Here is a 14,163-nt window from a genome sequence, read left to right on the forward strand (position 1 = left end):
AAACCTACAGCTTCCAATTTATCTGTTTTTCTCATACATTAGCATGTAAGGAAAAAAAATTGTGTTTTTTTTGTCCTTGGTTTACTAATATGGCATTTATTCATTCAACAAATATTTATTGAACACCATTCTAGGTGCTATTTTCTATTTCTTACCAAAAATACACAGTTTTAAATCAATACTATGGTTAAGCAGATTCTCCACATTATGGAGAGTTTTCTTGATTTTAGCAACACTTCTAGAGACACTATTACTCTACGTTCCAAATACCTGACCTGCAAATAAGCTTTTGGAACATATCCACTTGGCAAGTGAAGGACTTTCTTTATGTTAATATTCTCTGGATTTACTGAATATTCTTTTATCTTTTAAAAGGACTGTCAATAACTGTACTGTACAATCAAATGATTTCTGAAGCTGACCTTGATCACTCCTTTAAGATATCAGAATTTAGGTTACTTATATTGTCAGGTTTTTTTTTTAATTTTTTTTTTTTTAACATTTATTTATCTTTGAGACAGAGAGAGACAGAGCATGAATGGGGGAGGGTCAGAGAGAGAGGGAGACACAGAATCCAAAACAGGCTCCAGGCTCTGAGCGGTCAGCACAGAGCCCGATGCGGGGCTCGAACCCACGGACCGGACCGTGAGATCACGACCTGAGCTGAAGTCAGACGCTTAATGGACTGAGCCACCCAGGCGCCCCATATTGTCAGTTTTAAAAATTGTGTAGTGCACATTAAAACTGCCTCATAGCTTGAGGCTGTAAACTTTTAACTAAAGCACATAAAGCAAAGAATTAACAGTTTACCACCTGCATTCAAGGAGTTATAAACTGTGGGTTTAAGAATGATGCCCATAGTAACATAGACTGTCCCCATGATTTTCTTTTTAATTTTGAAAAATGTGTACACCAAAAAGACTGGAGCGAGAGTCTTCAGCTCCCTGATTGTTCTTTTCATTGATGTTTTCAGGATTCTAACTTCAAAGAAATGGCCTTTGTAAGCTCTGCACTTCTATAACCCTATCAGTATGAAGGCTTACGACAAAAACAATACGCATGTACAAGTTTACTTGCCAGTGAGTTTAGGAAGAGTGTGTTCCCAAATAACCTCTCAGAAACTCCTGGATTCTGTCTGGGTGCTGTGACTATAAATCATCTTTAACTCGGAGTATCTTCTTTTAAAGACAATCAACTGTACCTTAGATGTGACAAATGCTAGAAGATTTCTTTCCCTTTTTAGTATCATTTTCAGAAAATAACATTTGTCTTCTTTACTGTAGGTCTTGCATTAAAACTCATGCATTCCTGGGGTGCCTCGGTGGCTCAGTTGGTTAAGTGTCCAACTCTCGGTTTTGGCTCAGGTCATGATCTCATGGTTCCTGAGATCAAGCCTTTAGTCAGACTCCACCCTGATGGTGTGGAGCCTGCTTGGGATTCTCTCTCTCTCTCCGCCTCTCTCTGTCCCTCCCTGCTCACTCTCTCTCCAAATAAATAAAATTAAAAAAAAAAAAAAAAGAAACTCACTCATTTCTAAATTAAGTGTGCAATCATGCATGATTCAGTCTAGAGGCTGAATATTCACTGGATTTAATAAGAATTTATTTGACCCAAATGCTGGGTCAGAAAGTTATCGTATTAAAAGGGTCACCCATCTGGGAAGATACAGCTGAAATATTATTTGGAAATGGATGAGTATTCTTTGGAGAGCAGAAAATGCATACATGTATTCAAAAAATCTATCTTGCTACTATCTGAGTTGGGATTTCCAGCAGAGTTTATAAAGTAAAATTCTCTCAACAGTAAGGCTCACTGATTTTAACCTTTAAAAAAATACAAAGTAAAGTATGTTTTTGCTTTTTAAGCATATGAGACCTAGGACTTTATCTCTCCTTCCTTTTAGTTGTTTATTCACTGAATTTCCTCTCAGATCAGTCACTTCTTATCTGTGTGAACCTTTCTCAAGTTACCTAACTTCTCTGTGCCTCTGTTTTTTTGGCTATAAAATGGGAAAGAAGAACAGTATCTCATCGTGCTTTTCTGAGAACTGCAGGGGTTTAGAACAGTGCTTGGAATAGAGTAAGTGCTCTGTAAACAGTGGTGACCTTTACTTACTGAACATCTACTATGTGCCAAACAATGTAATGCAGGGCACAGAGCAGGCATAGCCATGAACAAACAACTATAAGTACATAATGTCAGGCGTGAGGAGTGCTTGAGGGAAAATAAAGCAGGGTAAGAATGTAGAGAATTATAGAGATGTTATCTTTATATAGGGAGATCAGAATGCCTCTCTGATAAAGGAGTTGTTTTTTTTGTTTGTTTGTTTTTGTTTTTTTTTTAGTGCAGACCTAAAGAAAGTGAGAGTAAGGGATGTGATTGCTGGGGCAATAAGAACCCCAGGCAGAGAGAAGATAAAGTGCCAAGGCCCTCCTATGGAGCCTGGGGGAGGGCACTAGACAGGAAGGAGGGAGGGGGTGGGTGTGGTGGTGGTGGTGGGGGCTGGAGTGGAGACCATCAGGCGCAGTGAGAGCACAAGAAGTCCAAGAGGCAAGGGTGGGGACGAGAAGGGTGCCTCCCATTGGAGGACCTTGTTGGTCAGGCTGGAGACTCAGGATTTTTGTCTTGCTGAGGTAGAAAGTCACTCTGGAGGGCTCTGACAGAGCAGCAACATGAGTGGGGAAACCAGGAGCCTGCTGCACTAGTTGAAACCACAGCTGATGGTGACTTGGATAGGTTGGCAGGGGTGAACAAGTTCAATAATGCTAATACGTGTCTCCACCCTGGATTTCCCCTACAGATACTCCTTTAACTTGCATTTATTGAACACCTACTAAGTAAGGCATTGGGCTGAAACATTTTATAGGGGTTATTTCTTACAGTGATGTACAGATCCTTAGATAAAATATAGTAAGATTAGGATATTAGAGCTCCAAGGAATGTTAAAAATCATCCATTCCAACTACATTATTTTGCAGCCGTGGAATTAGAAATTCAGAGAGATTGAATGATTTACCCAAGATCATACAGTTAGTTAGGCCAAGAGAATGGCCAGGACTCAGTTTTCCTTACTGTACAAAAGGGAACTTTCAAAATTAGTGTCTTACTGACTTACAAAAATAACTTAAAATGCCTTATTTAACTTATTTCCCTTTGCTTCTTCTGATTTAAAAATAACAGCAGCAAAACTTTTTTCAAACTTGTTCTCATTAGGTTAATATTTATGAGAATCATTTTTAAAATGAATACTTCCGAAGTTTCTAAAATAACTCTTTGCCTTAGGAAGTCTATATAAATGACTATCGCCATAATCTATTGACTGGCAGTTCTGCAAATCTATCATGGATAGAAAGACCACTGACTTTCTGTAATTACTTTAGTATGCCAATCTCTTACCAAAATAACTTCTGTAGATTAAAAACAGTATTTGTCATATTCCAGAATGGGCTCAGTCTGCCTTCGCATAATTAGCCACTGTAATAACTTCATAATACTGCCTATTCCCAAGGAAAGGAGGACATAGCATAGAGTCAGTCTTGGGACAAATAAAGGATTTAGGACAGTGAAGGACATTTTATTTCTAGAGTAAGCAGGAAATTTCATATACTTCCAACTACTCTATTTTCTTGATTTTGTATAACTCACAGACATTAAGAAAGAAAGAAATGTTACTGAGGATAAAGTAGAACTTGATAGGAATGTTCTGAATTGTGTCTTCTCTGAGTAAGTGATGAGTAGATATCCTAGTATGAAACACATGCTCTTTTCTTCCCCCCAAGGCCAAGTATATCTGAATTTTGGTTCTCACCACTACACTCAACCCTCCCTCTAGCACCCTAAAGCAGGACTGCCAAAAGGCTACAGCTTTCTTTTTCCCTTTGGAAAACTTGTTAGAGATTTTAAGCCCTGGAGGATCTGAAATATAACCCCGATCCAGGGAAGAACATTCTAGAAAACTGACCGGTGGGTAGTCAGGCTTGTTCCCGAGATGGGCAACAGAGTTTCTTGTAAGGTAATAAGTGTGAAAACAGCCATTTCCCAATCATCTTGTTCATTCCATGCATATTAGGAGAGAGGAAAATTCAACTGAGGGCCAATTGTCCCCTAAGAATCCTTTAGTTTAATTATGACCACAGTAGATTAAACGTCTGTATGACATCCGCGTTAGCTCCGCCGCTCCTGCTCTTGGCAGTGAAGAAAGGAAACACTTTCACTACTAAAAAGACAGGGAAGCATGCTCTTGTGGTTCTAAAACATGGTTGAAAATTCAATTTAACTGACTACGAGGCCAGTGTGCTTCTTATAAATGAACATCTCTTTGCTGCTAATTTCGTGCTATTTTACCTTTCATTAAAAAAAGTAATTCAGGTTAAACTCAGCTGAACAGCAAAAAGCTCTTGATATTTTGAAGCATTTTGGAACAATTACTTTGACAGGAGCCCTTGACAGTTAAATGACTCCGTTAAATGAATGTTATAGAAGACACATAATGATTTTTAGTGAAATATTGAATTTAACCACAAATGAGGAAAAACCAGTCATAAGCACTATGGGTATATTTGAATAATAACATCTTGCTTATGAACCTCAATGGATTCTATAATTTCTAATAATCATGCAATCAACTAGTTAGCTGGTATGTTTCCTATCTCAGTGCTCTCAATTTAGTTTTGGTTTTTGTTGTTGTGTTTTAATCTGAGAAATCAATGTGTAAATTTTGGAAATGGCAGTAAGTTCCTCTTCCATCAGTAGGGTATTTTAGAAGTAGGCAATTAATGATTGCCATCCTGCCAGTTAAGTCTTCCTCTTTCCTTTTTTCCATTTGCTGAATGAGATTCTTTCACAAAGTAAAAAATCAGGAAAAGGCAAGAGCCTGCTGCCTGAGAATGTATGAATTCACTGGCTGCCAGTGTTTCCTCCATCCGTGGGACTCCAATATTCCTTTTCTTATTTTATGGATCGAATGTGAGATAGTATCAAGCCTTTTACGTGTTTTCTCATGACTAATGACCAAAATATGTACTGAAATAATAAAACTGGTACTGTTCAATTTCCTTTTTAAATTCAATCTCAATATAAGTGGGAGTGCCCGTGTATGGTGGTGAAATCCAGCTCGTTATAAAATTCTGTTTTCTGGAGAAGAGAAACTAGAAATCCTTGCAGACTGAAAAAACCATGTGGGTGAAGGGTCTGTGGGGACATTCAGGTTGAAGAAACGAGTCAAAAAAACAGTAATGTTTTTGTCTTGTTTGTCTGGCAAAGAGTGGTGAAAAGTCAACGCCAAGCATCCTGGGTAGTATTGCCTAGATCTCTACACGCTATGTGCAGCCGCACTTCTGGATTCTTTCAAGCACGTGAGTTACATGTACCCATGTACCCACTGCTGCCTGCATTTACCTTCATACAGCAACTGCCTGTTTACAACTACTCCCCAGCAGATGGTCACTCCTTCAGGACAGGAGTGTCTTTCGATCTTGCATCCCCCAACATTTCTGAGCCACGATAAGTTGTTCAATAAATGTACTTTTGAACAAGAAACATTTAACTCCTTCAGCTGATACTGAAAATACTTGGAAAAGGCCAGATAGTTTCAATATGTGACACTAGTCAAGTCCATACATACAGCATGCTGACTAAATTATTACTTGTAAGCATACTAACTCAGAGTGGTTCACAGACCAGTAGCATCACGTCACATTGGAGCTTTATAAATATGGAATCTCAGTCCCCGTGGCAGACCACCTCAATCAGATCTGCCTTATACCAAGATGCCCAGATGACTTATGCACAGTGAAGTATGAGAAGCCTTTACTTAGCATATATGACTAGTACGATGCCTGAAGAAGTGATGGTGTCCATTGTGGACAAGAACCAAGGCCACGGAAAGATGAAAACTACAGAGGTCAGCTTGAGAAACTTTTAGAGCTCTCAGGACAGAGGCACAGGTGGGAAACTCACTTATACCAGTTCCTTTGGAACTTTCTAGATACTCTTCACGCTTTTTCCTGTTTAAAGACACAGCTGCTCTTAATAATTGTCTTTTCTCCTTGGTGCAAAGATAGTATTTATCGCCAGCATGCTGACATTTGCAGGAGTTTTGGCTTTCTCCACTGCAAGTGTGGATGATTGAAAGGATATTGCTGACACCTGAATAAGAAATCCAATGACTCCAAGCTATGTAAATTTAATTATTTCCTTTAATTTTTTTTTTTCAGGAATCTCTTTTTATTTTCCTCAGCTTTGGAGAAGTCCTAGCAATTTTCATTTAAAAGAAATACAAGTCAGCAGTGGTTCACTGAACAGGCTGACACGCAATTTCATAGGGGGAGAGGAGCTGTGTCTTTAATCTAATTTGTGCTCTCAATTCCCAGCTAATGTATCTAGGGATCCTGATGTATGCATTTACAAGGAGACATCTGTAATGCAGAGTCCAACTCTCTGCAATTCTCTGAAACATGGGTAAAAAATTAGTCTGGGTTCTTGTAGCTGCCCTACAACACAATAAATCTTGATATACTCACAGATGTAGAAATATTCCCGGCCTGGCCTGAATTCAAATCCTAGAGAAAAGGGTGTGAAGAGCTGGAATTTTTCAGAGAACTTCAGTGGTCCATTTGGAGAGTGAGGCCGGTTACATTCCCATCTCTTGAACCCCTTGGAAGTATGGTCGCAGGCACTGTAGCCATCAAAGTTCACCATGTAGAGGACATAACGCTCAGTCTTATCTTCCGGGACCGAGTCCTCATAGTGAGGGCAGAAAACATCCAGGTAGTCATTGATACAGACGTCGATGTGGTAGTCACCCCTCTGGAATCTGTTGGAAGAAGAAGAGAAAGATGAGATTATTCATAAGGAAAAGACTTTCTGCTTGGAATCAGTGGTGGAATAACTTTAATCATGCTGGTGCTAAGAGATTTATTATAATAAGTTTTTATTGCAGCCCATTATGATTCAGGATATGTTTCTATTCCAAATACAAGCAACAACAATTTTACAGAGGAATTCTATTATGTTTGTTTCAAAACACGCTGAAAATGGAACTCTTCACATTCATCTTAAGTAGTTAAGATACTGACTTGCTGTTTTCCTTTCATTCTTAAAATCACATATACTGAAGCAAAGTTTTGATATTTCAAAATAGTGTTTCATTTGATGAGTGTTTTTGAATGAATGAATAAGTCATTTAAAGAACAAATGAATGACTGAATTGGTTTTGCTATAATTGCGACCATTCTCAATTTTCTATGCAAATGTAGAGAACTAGAGTTATCAAACTGAGAGAATTAGGACCATAAAATTTAAAGGTTGGAAAGAAAAGTCCTAGGACACTTCCCCATTAGAGGGAAGTAAAAATCTAAGGCATAATGTCAAAGCAGTGAGTGACTGAGCTCGACCAGGAATGGTGACTTCAGGTCCTAATCAGCTGTTTCCATTAGTGAATCTGCTTACGTCACAAACTCATTTCAGCTGATCTCTTTTGATGCCCCATCCCTTTCTATATTAAGAAAATGAAAACCAGCTAAATCAAATCATTTTCCTCCCCTTCCCCTCCATTTCTTTTAACTTTATAGGTTGTGTCCTAGGGCTGGACTGACGACACAGATGAACACAGAAAACCCAGGACCACTTCCATCCTGAAATAGTTAAAATAACACACACACACACACGCACCTCACCTTACACACTGCACTGTCTGTTTCAACTCTTACCTTACAAAAATTTTGCGTATTTGTGTTAACTAATATGTCTTTCCCGATTGGATGAAGAGATTTCTCAGGAACTAATGATGTGTGAAACAGGAATTGTTACGTATACCGCTTTCTAAAGTCAGCACAGAAAAGTCTACAAAACCCCTCTGTTTTTAGCTAGTGAGGAAATTCTCTGAGGCCTTAGAAGATTCATCATAAAACTATGTTACTGCTGAAAGACAAGCTGAAAGACAAGCACCCATCAAGCCATGTAGTCTTCAAGTCAGATGGTCTCAGTGTAAACATGTCAGTGAGCTGGTCTACTCCATTTTTGGACACACCTACATTTTAGCCAGTTTCCTCGTATATGGAGCATCAATTTGCTTCTGTGTAATTTCTATCCAGTGATCCTACTCCCACTGCTTGACATCGCCAAGAACAAATCTAATTCCTCTTCTACCAGGCACTCCATAAAACATTTGGACGTGTCAACTAGGTCTCTGTATCTTCCTTTCTCACTACGTGAAAATCCTGACTTGTTTGGTTATTTCTGTTCCCAGGCTCCTCACATTCTAGATTCTCAACTCTCCTTATGCTCTCTAGTTTCCCAGTGTCCCCTTAAAATGTAGCCCCCAAACACAACAGACACCTCCGACAGGCTGTTTTGACCAGCATTCAGCCCAGGAGATATACTACCACCTTCACTCCGGATACTACACATTCATTGAAGAAGCTGAGATTCCTTTCTAAAATGCAACGTGATCAAAGTGGACACTACTCATTTTAGTGAGTAGACCTCAATTTAAGGACTGGATTGCTGCTGGTAGGGTGGGGGAGTCATAAACCGTCTGACCCTCAGTTTCCTCATATGTGAACTGGAACAATAATGAGAATCTGCCTCGCTAACCTCACACAACTGCTTCAAGTCTCCAATGATGAAACATCTAAAAAGCACCATGTGAATGTGCAGCACTATTATCAGGATATATTAAAGCATATTAAAATCGATAACTAACACAATACTAACTCTTAAGCAACATCAGTAAATGCATACGACAACACCAACGATAATCCCCGTGTCCCTTTTTAAAAATAATATAAAAATCCTACATTCTGTCCTCACATATCAAATGATCCACAGAAACTTCCATTTGATCAATGCTTTTGAAAAGCAGCATGCTGATTTATATGAGGAGAATAAGGAAAGATGATCAGATCACTTTTTCTGTTAGAGGGTCTCAAAATGCATAAACATTTAAAAAAAAACCACTTGGAAGTATTCATTTCTTTATATTTACAATGATCACGGAACTAGGTTTACTCTTTCTTCATTACTGGCAGACGATGATTTGTCAAGATGCAAGGAAAGCCTGTGTTGCTTTTAAAAGATTTCTGAACATCAAGGTAACATCACTGCCAAAGTACAAAGAAAAGACACTGCAACGTTCAGATAAAAGGGTGCTGGGATATGAATCATCAGCACTCAAAGTAGCCTGACAGTTCTGGCTGAGAGCCAGGCAAGAAATGCAGCAGGAGGCAATGCCCAGATGCACTTTATATTATTATATTATTATTATAGATTTTAAAGACATTCAAGGGGGAAGTTTTTCCTTTCCCTAAGTGTCACTCATTTGAGCTTCTACTAGCACCTGACACTGCTTAAAAGTGTAGGGAAAAAAAAATTAAAACTGCCACTGTCCAGACTCATTTGTTTATTGCTTTATTCTACAAATTGTCTGATTTTTTTGATGCCCTGAGTTTACTTTCCCTTTTCCAACTTTTCTCCCTGTTAATGCTGCTTAAGTTTCAATAAAACAAGCCATGAGATTGAAGACACATTTTATACTGGGTTGACCTTTTCCCTTTCTGATGACATTATACTCTGTGTGGGGTGTTCAATGAATCACTGTGGAGCCTATTTTGAGTATGTGATCACCCCAGCGGTTAGTAGTTCTACCCCTCTATCCACATGACAAAGATGATGAGTCACCATAGAATCAACTTATGCTTCTGTTTCACATCTTCAATTTGTATAAATTAGTTTAATAATGTAATTTTCCCCCAAATGGACAATATAAATATAAAAACATCAATAAACAAAAACTCATAAAAGGCATTTCTATAATATACCCAAGTACTATCTAAAGAAAAGTTTAGGGTTAGATAGGGATAGATATTACCCCAAATCATGCTCTTTGGCTACAAAGTAGTACTGGACCATTCTTTTTGGGCCTTACTGTGAAAAGGCACATATGTATGGCTAATATAATTGTTTATTATGTTATATTCATTATCTCGATTTAATCTCCATCATAAATCCTAAAGAACACTATAGTATTGGTACTCCCGCTTAAAAATGAGGATACTGAGACGGAGAAGTTAAGCAGTGTGCTCACTGTCACCCAACTAGTAAAACGTGGAGGCAGAAGTCAAGCCCAAGCATTGAGACCTCACTCAGAACTGAAGTTCTTTATTATTCTACTTCCAGAGAGAGTAAATTGCTCAAGTCAAGTTCTTAGGTCAACCCTTTATTCCCCCAGAAAGGCAGTTCTAATTCTTGATGGGGTTTCAGTTCTCTCCTTCATTCACTGATGCAACAAACACTTGCTGCATCCAGGATATGCTGTGTTATGGCTTTACATGTGTTGTCATATGAAATCCTTATTAGGTAGTTATAATTAGTTTTATTTGAACAATGAGGAAATGACACTCAGGTTGTTATCCTCTTAGTTCATTCCCCACCCCCCCCCCCCACAGGAATAAGCAGCAGAGTTAGGATTTCAACCCATATCTTATCTGGCCCTGAAGTAAATTCTCTTTCCTGCTAAATGCAATGGTTCCAAAGTTTTACCAGTTGTTGTAATTCCCCTGACCTGAAGGAGCCCTTTTAAGGGTTTTGGTGCCATTGCGTTTCCTTATGTTTACATTGATCTTCTAGGGAAGTCTGCTGCAAGGTGTGCTGGTCCTGCTCCCTCCCCACTCTATTGGTCCCAAACTCCTAAACTGAAGGGTGTGTCAGCATCCAGAATACATCTCAGATCGCAGGGTTAGCTCCTGACCCGTGTATACCAGTCTGTTCTTTCACAGAAGAAAGTGCTATTAAGCTCAGTAGCTGCTGACATAAAGGCATCTTTTTCCCCCCATCAGGAAACAGCTTTCATGAACTTTAGTTCCTATTAAAAGAGCAAATTCAAACATAGGAAGAATGATTCCACATGACAATATTTACAAATGTCATGGGCGGCACGGCTGCCACTTTAAACGCACTGGTAAATTTCTTGGAAATTTTCTTGTAAAGGTCTCCCCTTTATTCCTTTTCTTTAATTCCATCCACTCTATCTGTGGTGCTCTTCCTCTCTGAAATCATTGCATATTATGAAGCGTAAGAATTTCTGGCTCCACACCAACAAGCCAGCAATAATTACAATACAATCTCTACTAAATTATCACAGTGGCTTACAATGTAAAAGCATGCACCGCTACCACACTTAGAAAAGTGATTGCGTTTGAGTAATATGATTACTGCCCTGTGTTCTCATAATACAAAAGTCTCAAATGCCAGGAAACATCTTGTATGCATAGAAAGACAGTCCTTGTTCTCCACTGAGTTGCACTGCTACAGGGCCAGTGTTCCACTTAATATACAATATATATATACCCTGTTGTGGCAAGAATACATTATATACATTTGCCAAAATTGGACAGTAGGCTGGTTAAGAATCAATGTCATATATATATATATGTCATATATATGTCACATATATATGTCATATGTGACATATATATAATGAAAGGGTCATTCTAGTTAATTGAAAGAAGGAAAATTCAGTATGGCAACTAGTTCTTTTTTTATCAACTCAATTACTAAACATGAATTATGCATTTTATGGTAGGTCTTGGTGTCCCAGAAGCTGCCTGAAAGGTTGGATATAAAAAGCACATTTCACAGCTATTGATAGCAAAAGTAACAACTGAAGTTGGGATTTCAACTAGAAGGTCTATTTGCAGACATGTGTGTCTTAGTTTGTCTTCAGTGTTTATCTTCAGTGTTTACCTGATGACATGCCACAGCTAACCGTAGTTTTGATTATACCTTTAACACTATTGTTAATATCCCTCTCCTTATTTAACTCGTCTACAGAGAGTGATTCGTGACTTGGACTCAAACGAAATAAAGACACAGATAAGGAACAGTCAACAATTTGCCTTTTCATTTAAGTTATCAACAGTGCCCCGGCTTTGTCCCCAGACAGGGACCAAACATTGCTTCCTGACCAGAGTCAGCAAGAACCATGAAGACTTCCCTCGTTCTAACCAAAGAATTCATCTGCAGACTGAAAGAAGCGCCATCTAGTACTTGAATACTCTGGTCCTTTACCAACTTCAAATGGAAGGCCTCCACTTACTGTGATGCGGTCCTTGGTTCCTCTCCACTCTGGTAAGTAGATGTGCCCTAGCTTTCTTTCTCAGTGGATGGTTCCTCATGCCATTGACCTTACGTCCTCCTCTGCCCCATATGCTCGTGTACTGTGGATACTGACAGCTGGGAGGGCTAACCGCGAAGGGCACGTGGGCAGTGCCCTGGGTTTCGGGCTGCAAAGGAGCAGCACGGTAACCATCCTTCTTTGAGCTCCTCTTTAGCCCCTTTCCCCTGCGGTGTGCCTCGTCTCCCTCCTTCCTCATCTGCTAAAGCCAAGATGCATTTCATTTTAGTAACTGGAAAAGGAAGGGTATGGTGCATATTTAAAACATTCTAAATTGGCCTTTAGCATATGTTGCTGGCACAGCAGAGAGCCTGCTTCCAGGGAAATATGTACTGAGGTATTTTATCAAGCAGCTCCTGAGTGAAGTTTCTTCACTCCATAAATATAGAAACAGCATTTCTGAAGGGAGACAGAGTAGTTATTAGAGGTTAGGAAGCTGTGAGACACTTTTATCCCCCTTTCATGTAGTGTTTTAAAGGATTCAGTAATGAAAATGTTATTTCTCATGAACTGGATAGTTGATTATTACATTTTAAATGCATTTTAATCTGTCAAAGGGGTGATTGTCTTAATGTTCCTATTTGAACAGAACTACAATGTCACTTCTTTAATTACAAGGCAACTTAATGTATTACATTCTGAAATTGAAATGTAAAAGAAGGATATGATTTATGGTCAAAGATTAAGGAAATTTATCAGCTTAGGGTTCCTCCCAAATTTTGAACTAAATCTAGAGTGAATATATCTTGGCAGCACGGTCTTTTGACTCTACTCTTACTGATTTAAAGGCTAATTTCAGAGTAAGATGTCTCTTCTTAACCAGAAGAATTTCTCATTTGTCCTGGAAGTCCTAATGGGCCCTCGACAGACATGGGGTTTGGTTTATAAACACGTTTCGCGAGGAGATGGGCAGGATGGCAGTCTCTGTCGCAAACATGTCTCTCCTTGTCTCCTTCTGTTATTCTCTCAGCACAGAATGCAAGCCTTATGGCTTTCATATCCTGAGTCTGAAGATGCTCTTTTTGTTTTGTTTTGTTTTCCTGCAGAGGTTAGAGCATGAAATACAAACAGCAAATCAAACTTAGGGTAGATGAATAATAGCACCTGGGGGCTGAAGCAAGATTTGTTTTGCTGGTTTTTAATGTCTTCTTTCTCTCACGGGCTGAAACATGTCTGTCATCCACATGCATTGGTAACTGACCTTCATTTTTGGCTCTGAGACGGAGTCCTGCACAGTTTCACCACTACCAGGCCAGCTGCTAAGGCTCAATGAAGTAAGTATGAATGAGGTTTGATGACCAAAACACATTTCAGGCAGTCCAATCCACTCTTCCAGGCTCTAGAACATACTAATCCCAACTAAAATTCCCAGAGAAATGGAGATTTACAGGCTAAAAAATATTCAAGGATGAATTTCAGAAACGTTTCTTACTTATTTTTGCAGTTAAAGCACTGTATGCCGTAACACATACACTTGAATCCAACGGAGCACAAGATACTGACAAAATAGTTAGAACCCGGCGCTGGTGTTCTATCTATCCATTCATATCAATTCCAATGAAGTTCTTATGCATGCATGTTTTGGTAATTATAAATTCTGCAGCATAAGAGCTTTGCCTTGAATTCAGTAACTGCTGGTGATGGGAATAAGATGTAATTTGCGTGGCCAGATATTTGGAATTCATTAGTGCTTTAGTACAGTAACCTGTCACCTTTTTTCTTTCCACATGTGTACGTGGGCGTACATGTGCTTTAACAGCAAGCGGTTTAAAAATTTCACAAAACCTCAACTAGCTTTTGTTTGTTGCTTTTCTGCTACAAGTCACATCAGTCTGAATGACTTTTTACAATTGGTATCTCCCAAGAGTAACACCTGTTTCAAGTACAAGGCCCACAAAATCTTCTCTCTTCCAGTGTTTTAACTCATTTGGAGTTTGTTTTATTAGCTTGACTGAGGAGCTCCAAAGGAAACAAAGCATTAAATTGGCAGA

General features: G+C 38.9%; 1 protein-coding gene across 2 annotated transcripts in view; it reads right to left on the bottom strand.

The window, feature by feature from the left end:
• Positions 1–14,163, bottom strand: part of EFNA5 (ephrin A5) — a 275,773-nt gene that overhangs the window by 42,380 nt on the left and 219,230 nt on the right. For both annotated transcript variants that reach the window (XM_030326080.1, XM_030326073.1), the window contains exon 2: positions 6,522–6,814. In XM_030326080.1, the coding sequence (XP_030181940.1) occupies positions 6,522–6,814 (293 nt within the window). The remainder of the gene's footprint in view (positions 1–6,521; positions 6,815–14,163) is intronic.

Source organism: Lynx canadensis, chromosome A1, assembly GCF_007474595.2.
Source record: "Lynx canadensis isolate LIC74 chromosome A1, mLynCan4.pri.v2, whole genome shotgun sequence".
Taxonomy (NCBI): Eukaryota; Metazoa; Chordata; class Mammalia; order Carnivora; family Felidae; genus Lynx; species Lynx canadensis.